The sequence below is a fragment of the Notamacropus eugenii genome, chromosome 3 (assembly GCF_028372415.1).
Source record: "Notamacropus eugenii isolate mMacEug1 chromosome 3, mMacEug1.pri_v2, whole genome shotgun sequence".
Lineage (NCBI taxonomy): Eukaryota > Metazoa > Chordata > Mammalia > Diprotodontia > Macropodidae > Notamacropus > Notamacropus eugenii.
This window is the reverse complement of record NC_092874.1, coordinates 212,177,929-212,190,230: the sequence shown is the minus strand read 5'-3', so window position 1 is coordinate 212,190,230 and position 12,302 is coordinate 212,177,929. Positions and strand designations below refer to the sequence as shown.

At 36.4% G+C, this 12,302-nt stretch overlaps 1 protein-coding gene across 4 annotated transcripts in view; it reads right to left on the bottom strand.

Moving 5' to 3' along the window:
• Positions 1-12,302, bottom strand: part of ABCD2 (ATP binding cassette subfamily D member 2) — a 211,689-nt gene that overhangs the window by 55,508 nt on the left and 143,879 nt on the right. For all 4 annotated transcript variants that reach the window (XM_072654294.1, XM_072654292.1, XM_072654293.1 and 1 more), the window contains one exon: positions 9,731-9,876. In XM_072654294.1, the coding sequence (XP_072510395.1) occupies positions 9,731-9,876 (146 nt within the window). The remainder of the gene's footprint in view (positions 1-9,730; positions 9,877-12,302) is intronic.

The following is a 12,302-nucleotide window of genomic DNA, read 5'->3' as shown; positions in this document are numbered from 1 at the left end:
TTTAAAACAAGACAAAAACCATTTTTTTGAGATCTTATTATATACATAATCAAAACATCTTTATTACTACTGAAGCATAGTACATTATTAAAAGTATTTCTAGAACTATGGCACTTCCAGCTCTGCCACTGACTAGGTACCATGTGACTTGGAAAAGGTATTAAAACACTCTGCTTTAGAACAAGCTCCCTATGAAAAATCCCCAGGATCAGATTGATTTACAAGTAATTCTACCAAACAGTTAAATAATTTAAAGAATAATTAGTTCCAATACTATATAATTTGGAAAAATGGTTAAAAAAGAGTCCTACCAAATTCCTTCTATGATGCAAATATGACCTTGACACCCAGCTAGGGAGAAAAAAACTATACAGCAATTTCCATAATGAATATTGATGCAAAAAATTAAATAAAGTTCTAGCAAGGAGATTATAGAACTATATCATAAAAATCACATGCTATGACCAGGTGGGATTTATACCAGGAATTCAGGGTTTATTCAATATTAAGAAAATTATAAATATTATTGGACATATCAACAATAAAAACAATAAATATCATGAGATTATATTGATACAGAAAAGGCTTTTGACAAAATATAGCACTAAAAAAGATTAGAAAGTAAAGTAACAAATGTAGCTTTAAAAGAAGACATGTATTAGCTATCTAAAACCAAGAGCTTGCATCCATTAGTGTATAAATTAAACGTTTTTTCAATAAGGTGAGGGGTAAACCGAGTATGTCCATTATCACCATTATTATTCATCACTGTGCTAAAAATGCTAGCTATGATAATAAGACAAAAAATTAAAGGAATAAAAATAGGTAACTTGGGAGCAAAATTATCACTTTGTGCAGAAGATATGACAGTATACTTAAGAACCCAAGAGAGTCAACATAAAAAAAGTCAAAAAAATGAACAACTTCAGCAAAATTGCAGGATATAAAATGAACTTGCAAAAGTCATCAACATTTCTAAATATAACCAACAAAACCCAGCAGGAAGAGAGATAAATTTCACTTAAAATAACCTCAGACAGTAAAAAAAAAAATTGTGAGTTTACCTGCTAAGGCACACATAATAGATGTATAAGACACTTAAAATTTATGAACACAATTACAGAACACCTTTCACATAAATACAAATAGTTCCAAATAATTGAAAAAATGTTAAAAGTTCATGGGTAGGTTGAAACAATATAATAAAAATTACAATATTACCTAAATTAATGTACCTATTCAATACCAAACCAAACAAACTACCAAAGAATTACTTTATAAAGGTAGAAAAAAATAAAATTCATCAAACGTCAAAAACACCAAGGGAACTGAGTGAAAAAAATATAAAGAAACAGGCCTACCAGTATCAAATCTCAAACTATTATTATAAATTGGTAATCATCAAATCAATTTGGTATAGGATAAGAAATAAAGTGATCAATGGAGTAGATTAGATATAAATAGAAAGAAGGAAATGAACATAATAACTTAGCATGTGACAAACCCAAAGATTCCAACTATTATAGCAAGAACTCACTATTTCACAAAAACTCCTGAGAACAGTGGAAAGTATTCTAGTAGAAAATATGTATGGGTCATCATCTCACACTGTATACCAAGATAATATCAAAATGGATACATAATCACCTCATATCTATCAGATTGACTAATATGACACAAAAGGAAGATGATAACTGTTGGAAGGAACTTGGAAAAATTGGAACACTAAGGCACTGCAGGTGGAGTTGTGAACTGATCCAACTCTTCTAGAGAAAAATTTGAAAGTGTGCCAAAAGAGCTACAAAGCTGTGCACATCCTTCAATCCAGAAATACCACTAATGCATCTGTGTCCCAATGAGATTTTTTTAAAGGGTGGAGAAAGACCTATTTATACAAAAATATTTATAGCAGCTCTTTTTGTGGTGGTCAAGAATTGGACATTGAGGGGATGTCCATCAACTGGGGAATGGTGGAACAAATTGTGATATATGAATGTAATGGAATACTATTGTGCTGTAAGAAATGATGAACAGGTAAATTTCAGAAAAAAACCTGGAAAGACTTATACAAACTGATGCAAAGTGAAGTGAGCAGAACCAAGAGAATATTATACATTTGTAGTAGTTACATTGTAATGATCAAATGTAAATAACTTAGGTTTCTCAGCAATAAAATAATCCAAGACAATTCCAAAGGACTCAGGATGAAAAATGCTATCCACATCCAGAGAAAGAACTGATTGAGTCTTAATACTGAATGAAGCATACTACTTTTCATTTTAGTATTTTTTTATGTTTTGTTTTGGTGGGGGGAAGGGTCTGTATCTTATTTCACAATATCACTAATATCAAATTATGTTTTGCATGAGTGCACATGTATAACCTATATCAAATTGATTACTGTTTCATGGAGCATTGAGGGGAAGGAGAGATAATCTGGAACTCAAAATTTTTAAAAGTGAATATTAAAAATTGTTTTTACATGTAATTGGGAAAAAATAAAATACTATTTTTAAAATAAGTATATATGTTATTCATAAATGATGACATCATGAGGAAATTACGGAAGCATGCAAAAATTGCTTGTCAGAACTATGAATAAGTACATGAACATGCAAGTGAGAGAATTTCATAGAAAATAAAATGAATAATTTTGACTACATAAAATTAATAAAGTTTTTGCATAAACAAAAACAACGCAACCAAAATTAAAAGACAAGAAGGAAAGTGAAAGGGAGAGGTGAACTTCCAGCAAATTTCTCTGACAAAAGTCTCATCTTTCAAATATATAAAGAACTGGACAAATTTATAAAAGTTAGAGTCATTCTCCAATTGATTAAATGATTAAAGGATATGAACAGGTAGCTTCCAGAGGAAGAAATTAAAGCTGAGAGAAGTGATTAGTTCTCTCTCAAATTAATAGTCAATTATTAAAAGTAGAGGACCCTGTGCTTTTTTTCCCTGTCCTATTTCCTTGTCCAATCTCTCAAGGGCAGATGGTAGATAGGATTAACATTGTCCTCAATCTGGGTATTACAACTACACTCAACTATCTTAGACTTGGGTAGGGGAATATAGATTCTCTTTCTGGATTGCCCAAGGCTGGAGGTGGTCTGAGTATATAGTCTTTCTGTCCAAGAGTGGCATGATGACACTCTCAGACCCTCATTGGAAGGAGCTCACTTCTCTTTTTAAAGGCTACTTCTCACTAATTGTTAACCAATCAGAGTTAATTGCCACCCTCAGGAACACTCCTCTTCCAAGGGTATATAAACCATGAGCTCACTGCCATGGGTGTCTTTGGCATTTGAGAGCATCACTAAACTTCTGTTAAAAGTGCTAGCATTTGAGTGAAATGAGCAGAACTAGGAGAATATTGCACACAGTGACAGCCACAGTGTGCAAGAACTGTTTCTAATAGACTAAGCCCTTCACAGCAATGTAAGGTCATGAAACATTCCCAAAGGACTCTTGACATCTACATCCAGAGAAAAACTATGGAATCAGAGCACAGAATGAAGCAGACTATTTTCTCTTGTGTTATGTTTTGTTTTTTCTCTTGGTTTCTCCCATTCATTTTAATTCTTCTATGCAACATGACTAATGTAAAAATGTGTTTAAAAAGAATGTATGTGTAGAACCTATATAACATTGCATGCCATCTCAAGGAGGGAGGGGAAAAGAAGGGGGAGAAAATTTAAGACTTATGGAAGTGATTGTTGAAAACTAGAAACAAATTAATTAAATTTTTTTTAAAAATGCCAGCATTGTTAATAAAATGATTAAATTACCAAGAAATTATCTCTCAAATTTTTAAATGCCACAAAATTGTCAATAGTAATATAAAAAATGTTCTAAAACACTAACAATTAGAAATACGCAAATTAAATTCTGTGATACTGCCATCAACTGATCCCATTGCCTAAGATGACAGAAAAGGAAAATAGCGAATGCTGAAGGGGAAGTGAGAAATAAGGACACTAATCTCTCTCTCTCTCTCTCTCTCTCTCTCTCTCTCTCTCTCTCTCTCTCTCTCTCTCTCTCTCAATCTTCTCCCTTCCATAACCCCTCTTTCCTTCCCCATAACAATGACCAAGTTTTCAGAGAGATTAGACCAGTGACAGACTGTATACACCCAGGAGGATAGTAATGGAAGACAGATTCAGGTAATGTATGACCTTGTGGCACAGATAAGTGTAGGTTGTAGACTCTACAAGTCACCAACACTCAGAAATCAAGAGAGACTTATGACTTAAGGACTTCTATGAAGATGGTAGGGAGAAAAGAACTTCCAATAAGTAGAAGTTGTGACCTTGCAGAAATATTTGTTCTCTGCATATGTCTCAATATCTTGGTACTTTATATTTGTGTTCATTTTCTTCCTATAACTTATACACATTTGTGTGAGCATGTTGCCCCAGACCTCTAGGAGGAATTTTTTTTAATTTAATCTTCTTGCTATACCATCTTAGTAAATATTTGTGGTCAAAAGATAATTAAGCCTAACTAATTATTAAAGCAAAGCATATTAGTGGGGGTTTGTGAATGAATAGTAGAAACCTAGTCCTTCAGGATCACCCCTATAATACTGAAAATAGTAACAGTAGTAATAGCCACCCTCTGGGAATCTCACCCTTTGAGGGAGAGATACAAGATGGAAGAAAGAAGGTTTGCTGGTAAATATAAAACAAACTTGTATCTGAAAAAATGCAATACACTTTCAATTCAGTCTGCACTATTATAATTTTCTCTATCATTCTTTTAAGCCTAGACAATCAACAAAACAGTATATCAAGCCCTGATTTATAATGTTTGCCAACTTATAAAGAACTGACTCTCATAAGTCACTAAGTACAAGCTGTCTCCAGTGAATTCGAGAGCACGTGTGTGTGTGTGTGTGTGTGTGTGTGTGTGTGTGTGTGTGATAAAGCAAACAAAATTAATTCCAGGGAAGGGAGCAAAGGAAGCACTGGAAGCACCAGAGAATAAGGAAAGACTCCTTGTAGGAGGTAAAGTTGGAGTTGAATTTGGAAGAATGCTGTGACTTCTGAGAGAAGAGAATTCATACCACAAAAGTTCTGAGGGTAGGTGGAGGGACAGAGTCTGTGGAAATGCACAAAGAAATGCAATGTTGTGCAAAAGTGACAATAAAAAAGCCCATTTGGTTGAAATGCATATTACACAAAGAAGTAATGTGTATGTAACACATCTGGAAAAGTATTAAGGATTCTAGGGCCATACAGACCCACTGAAATTTTTAAAATAGATGAGTGACATGGATCAAAACTGTGCCTTAGGGAAATTAATCTGCTAGCTGTGTAGAGACAGATTTGAGAAGTGAGAAGCTAGATGCAAGGATGATAGCTGGAGGCTATGCCCACAGTTTTTGCAAGAGGAGATAAAGATCTGAACTAATTTGGTTTCCATGTGAATGGAGAGAAGGGGATCAATTTGGGTAGATGTATAATCCAGAAGAAGTGACAACTGATTGGATGGGAGGGATGATTGAAGTAAAGAATGACAATGTCCCTGAGGTGACTAGGAAAGTTCAGAAAAGGAATGGGTATGGAGAAAAAGAGTTATTTGGGACATTCTGATTTTAAGATGTTTATGGCACACCCAATTCAAAACATCCAATAATCAGTTGGGCACTTGAGAATGGATCTCAGGACAGATATGGCACAATAATAATAATTAATAAAGATAATGATAATAATGATAACATATACACAGCTCCTCTTTACAATTATTATTTTATTCTCACAGCAACCTTAGGAGACAGGTGAAATTATGGCTGAGAAAGATTAAGCAACTTGCTCAGGATTACATATCTCATAAATATCTAAAGCTAGATTTGAACTCAGGTCTTCCTAGTTTCAGGTCCAGTGTACTCTATAACCAAGTTGCCTCCATATGTAAATATACTAATATGATATAATACATATATTATAGATTATAAATAAATTACATCTAGTATATGAATACTAATATATGGCATATGTTTATTAATATATAAATCTGGATCATTTTCATAAAGCTTTTAACTTAACCTATGGGATTACCAAAAACCAGTGTAGAGAGAGAAGAAAAGAGAGTCTAGGAAAGAGTTTTGGGTACACTCATACTTAAGAATACTTCATGTGATTCAGCAAAGGAAACTGAGGAGTAGCACACAAGTGGAGAGAAAAATTAGGATGGCTTACAGTGTCAAATGGTACTAAAAGGTCAACAAGGGCAAGAACTGAGAAAAGACTTTTGAATTCAGCTTTAAAGAGATCTTTGGTGACCCTAAAGAGAGCAATAGCAGTTAAGTGATGAAGTCAGAAGCTAGATTGCAAGAAATGAGTGATGAAGGAAATGGAGACAATGAATATACACAATCTTTTCTAGGCTTATGACTTAAAAGGAAGAGAGATATATGATTCTTCGATGGGGTGATAAGTTCAGATTCAGATATTTTTTTTAAGAATGTGAGCTACCTGGTAGTGTTTATTGACAATAAGGGAAGAGGTTAGTGAAGTCAGAGAGACTAATGACTAAAGAGAGAAATGGGATGATTTGAGGCAGGGGAAGCATCTGCTAAAAGAGACAGGAAATGAGACCAAGAGTACAGTTTCTGAAGTTCATTCTATCTCTATATCTCTGATTCTGACTCTGGAGAACAGAAGGGTCACCTCTTTATCAGGTACTGGAACAAAGGACAAAATCTGTCAAATACTTAATATAGCCTACTTTTCTTAATCAGTCAAGGGTACAACTTTCTTTTTAAAAAAAGACAACAGTAACTGAAATTTTCACATTATAAAGGAACTGCAAGGATGACAGCAATGTAATCTGCCACTGAGAAAAAATACTGGGGGTTAGAGCCAAAATGATGGAGTAAAAAGATGCATAGACTCTAGCTCTTCCTCCACAGCCCATAAAACATCTGTAAAGAAAGACTCTCAACAAATTCTAGAGCAGCAGAAACCACAGAACAATGAAGTGGAGATTTCCAGTCCACAGTTACCTGAAAGGCCAAAGGGAAAGGTGTGTTGTACTGGACATAGAACAGAGCCCAGTCCAGCCTTGGCTTTGTGGCTCAGTGCCTGGAGGAGGACCCAACCCACAGGTGCCAAAGGTCAGTGAGAGGGATTTTTTCAGCTGTCTGAGAAGGGAGCAGGGTCTTCCCATAGTTTCTGGCCTCAGGTGGCACAAGCTCCCACAGCAGCCCACATTCATTTTTGGACTGTGTGGCAGTCCTGCCCCCACCTAATGCTCTGGGGGAAGTGAGTGGCTGATTTTTATCTCACACTGGATGGTGGCCTTGCCCCCCATGAAAGCAGCTGGGGGAATTGAGCAGCTTATCTGAATCTCAGCCCCCAGAGCTAGCTTGGTGGAACTGGAGGCCAAGTGGTTGTGGAGAGGAAACTCTGCTACTCACAGATTCTGGGCACAAAAGTTTCCTGTTGCTCCCAGACTAGTGTACACACTTGATTGTGCTACCTTGGAGGAACTGAGATCTTACAGATCCCCAGAGTATACCCTATTTTTGATAAAGGACCCAAAAGTCAAGTAACTGGTTAGGAAAATGCCCAAAAAAGGGAAAAAAATAAGACTATAGAAGGTTACTTTCTTGGTGGACAGATATCTTCTCCCATCCTTTTGGATGAGGAAGAACAATGCTTACCATCAGGGAAGGACATAAAAGTCAAGGCTTCTGTATCCCAAACAACCAAAATAAATATTCAATGATCTTAGGCCATGGAACAGTTCAAAGAGAATTTTGAAAATCAAGTAAGAGAGGTGGAGGAAAAGTTGGGAAGAGGAATGAGAGAGATGCAAGAAAATCATGAAAAGTGAGTCAACACCTTGCTAAAGGAGACCCAAAAAAATGCTGAAGAAAATAACACCTTTAAAAATAGGCTAACTCAATTGGCAAAAGAAGTTCAAAAAGCCATGAGAAGAAGAATGCTTTAAAAAGCAGAATCAGCAAAATGGAAAAGGAGGTTCAAAAGCTCACTGAAGAAAATAGTTCTTTAAAAATTAGAATGCAGCAGTTGGAAGCTAATGACTTTATGAGAAACCAAAAATTACAAAACAAAACCAAAAGAATGAAAAAAATAGAAGACACTATAAAATAAATATCTCATTGGAAAAACAACTGACTTGGAAAATAGGTCCAGGAGAGACAATTTAAAAATTATGGCACTACCTGACAGCCATGACCAATAAAAAAAGCCTAGACATCATCTTTCATGAAATTATCAAGGAAAACTGCCCTGAGATTCTACAACCAGAGGGTAAAATCAATACTGAAAGAATCCACCAATCACCTCCTGAAAGAGATCCAAAAAGAGAAACTTCTAGGAACACTGTAGTCAAATTCCAGAGTTACCAGGTAAAGGAGAAAATATTGCAAGCAGCTAGAAAGAAACAATTCAAGTACTGTGGAAATACAATCAGGATAACACAAGATCTAGCAACTTCTACATTAAGGGACTGAAGAAAGTGGAATATGATATTCCAGAAGTCAAAGGAACTAGGACTAAAACCAAGAATCACCTACCCAGCAAAACTGAGTATAATACTTCAGGGAAAAAATGGTCTTTCAATGAAATCAAGGACTTTCAAGCATTCTTGATGAAAAGACCAGAGCTGAAAAGAAAATTTGACTTTCAAACACAAGAATGAAGAGAAGCATGAAAAGGTAAACAGCAAAGAGATATCATAAGGGACTTACTAAAGTTGAACTGTTTACATTCCAATGTGGAAAGACAATATTTGTAACTCTTGAAACTTCTTTCAGGATCTGGGTAGTTGGTGGGATTATACACACACACACACACACACACACACACACACACACACACACAGAGAGAGAGAGAGAGAGAGAGAGAGAGAGCTACAGAGAGCACAGGGTGAGTTGAATAGGAAGTTGAATATCTAAAAAAATGAAATTAAGGGATGAGAGAGGAATATATTGGGAGGAGACAGGGAGAAATGGAATGGGGCAAATTATCTCTCATAAAAGAGGCAAGAAAAAGACTTTCCAATGGAGGGGAAAAAGGGAGGAGGTGAGAGGGAATATGTGAAGCTTACTCTCATCACATTTGACTCAAGGAAGGAATAAAATGCACACTCATTTTGGTATGAAAGCCTATCTTACACTACAGGAAAGTGGGGGAGAAGGGGATAAACAGGGTAGGTGGATGATGGAAGGGAGGGAAATGGGAGGAGGGAGCAATTAGAAGTCAACCCTCTGGGAGAGGGACAAGGTCAAAAGAGAGAATAGAAGAAATGGGGGGCAGGATAGGATGGAGGGAAATATGGTTAGTCTTATGCACCATGACTATTATGAAGTCATTTGCAAAACTACACATGTGTAGCCTATATTGAATTGCTTGCATTCCCAATGGGGATGAGTGGGGAGGGAGAAAGGAGGAGAAATTGGAACTCAAAGTTTTGGGAACAGCTGTTGAGTATTGTTCTTGCATACAACTACGAAACAAGAAATACAGGTAATGGGATATAGAAATTTATCTTGCCCTACAGGACAAAAGAGAAGATGGGGATAAGGGAAGAAAGGGATGTCAGAAGGGAGGGTAGATTGATGGCAGGGGTAATTAGAATGCTCAGCATTTTGGGGTAGGGGCAGGGGATAGATGGGGAGAAAATTTGGAACTCAAAATTCTGTGGAAATGAATGTTGAAAACAAAAAAAATTTTTAAAAATTGAAAAAGATATTTACCTCCTTCTCTCTGAACAATGTGATAGAGATGGACATTGTGGAGAATGCATTCCAGGTCTTGGTCATTATACCCCTTCTCATGCATATCATCTATACAGTCAGGGTAAATAACTTGATCCCGAAGAGTTCCAAGAGACATGTAGGGCCTAAAAAAAATCAAAATAAATGGAAAAAATATTAGTAATGTAAATATCAAATCAAGCACTTCAACAATGTATTAACTTACCTGAGTTATGAACTTCTTGACAAATTTTAAATACATACAATAATATGAGGATAATGTTTTTTAATTGTAAGGTAACTGCAAGGCATTGTGTCTATATAAGAAAGAATCAGGAGATAGTCCCAATCAAAGTAGATTATAGGTTGATACTTTTAGTGTAAAAACACATTTTGCTGCTACTTGTATTTCATAGCTTCTCAGATTCATCTGACAACTCTGTTTGTTTGTTCCAATATTTCACATTTTAGTGATTCAGCACAAAGGACACAAAAAAGGAAAATAAAAAAAATTCACCAAAACCCTGAGTCAGCATCTGGGAAAGTCACTCATCCACCAACAGCCATCTGGAAACCTCTATTAGTTCAGTTACAAAACTACAGTCTTCCCTTTGGTCTGAAATCCCTTCTTTATTTATTACTCTGCAGGCTTCAGACTAGGCCAGAGGCTGGAACTGAGACCACACTGAGGCTACTTGCTTCTAAAACTGCTCCTTGCTCAGCATATAGTCACGTTAGGGTTCATAACCACTCCTCAACATTAAAATGCCACCTTTGAGCACAGGTCTCTTCCTCTCTCTGCTGCAGGTCTGTGACAGGGAACTGGGTAGTGGCATCCATTCCTAAAGCAGACATAACATCTGTGTTGGATCTGGAACCTCTTCCTACCTGGCTGCATAGCCTGAAATGCTTCATGTTATCATTCCTGTCCAAACTCTGTTCTCAGTGCCTAAAGACCTTTCTATCACCTGTGTATGCCAACTTGAGCTAGAAAAATGAGTCAATGAGGTTACTTTTTCTCTTGGCTTTCTCAATTAATACTCATTTTGATGCATTTTCTACATTTGTGTAGAAAATATTGTGGAGGAAAATTTGGTTATACTTATTCCTGCTACACCACCATCTTGACTCCACCCCCTTTCACTTTCTATTATTGATTTCATCTACCAACAATCATGTGGAGTTGAATTTTTAAATAAGGAACATAGTTCTTGGTGTTGCACTTATGATATACCTGATATTAAAGAACCAACTACATTGTTATCATAAGTTAATAGATTTAGAGGTATAAAAGGAATTTCATAGGTCATATAGTCCAAACCACTCATTTGACCAACAGGGAAGAGATATTGAGAGGTTAAGTGACTTGCCAAAGTAACACAAGTGATGGAAAGGATTCTGGGAAGATAGTGGAATAAGGCAGGAAACTACCTGGCTTTCACCAAACCACTCATAAACAATTTAAAGTAATAGCATTTTTTTTTCAATTTTAAGCACCATAAATAATTAAAAATTGGGATAAAGCAGTTGTCAGTCTGAGATAATTTGGGAGGACATTAGGAAAGACCTGACTTCAAGGGGTGGTCTTTCCTGACTATAGTGGACCTGACAGTATTTCTGGTCAGATAATGCTAAATCAACAAACAACAAGCCCCGGGGGCAGCTGTGTCAAGACAGCCTCAGCTTCAGGCACTTCTGCCCCACTGATTGTGGTCAGACATTTGATCAAGGGAAAATTGCGGGGCCCTCTGCTGGCATTGGATACAGGACCCCAGTGCATGAGCAGTCCCAGACTGTGGACAAAAAGAGTGAGCATACACGTGTGTGTGGTCTGCTCTGCAGAGGAATGGAAACCCAGCTGGCTGTGGGACTCACAGGAGAGTGAAGTCCCTGGTTTAGTTTCAGGGTAGAGGAATAATCTAAAGCTTGCAGAAGCAGGAAGGACAGCAATGTAAGAAAATAAGAACATTTGTAGTGACACTGTTGCTGGGTGCCCTAGTCGTGCTCAGGAGCATAGGAGTACCTGAGGTCAAGACCCTGGATAGAGTTTAGAAAAACCACAGCAGGAAAAACCTAAAGTCTGAGACATTATCCCCTATACCTTGAGACTAGAGCCAGACTCTAATACAAACCTAGCAGACAAAAAATAAGCACTTAAAAATGAGTAAGCAAATCAGATAGGACCCAACCATAGATAACAATTGTAATGATTGAGAAGATTTGGGTTCAAACTCAAAAGAACATAATAAAGACAACTACTTCTACTTCAAAGAAAAAAGTAAAATGGTTACAGGCCCAAAAAGAGTTCTTGGAAAAACTTAAAAAAGACTTTGGAAATCAAATAAGAGGGGCAGCTAGGTGGCACAGTAGATCCGAGCATCAACCCTGAAGTCAACAGGGCCTGAATTCAAATCCTGCCTCAGACAATTGACACTTACTAGTTGTGTGATCCTGGGCAAATTTGCTTAACCTTGATTGCCTTGGAAAAAAATAACAACTTAAAAACAACACAAAAAAGAAATCAAATAAGAGAAGTTAAGAAAAAAATTAGGAAAAAAATAAGAGTAATGCA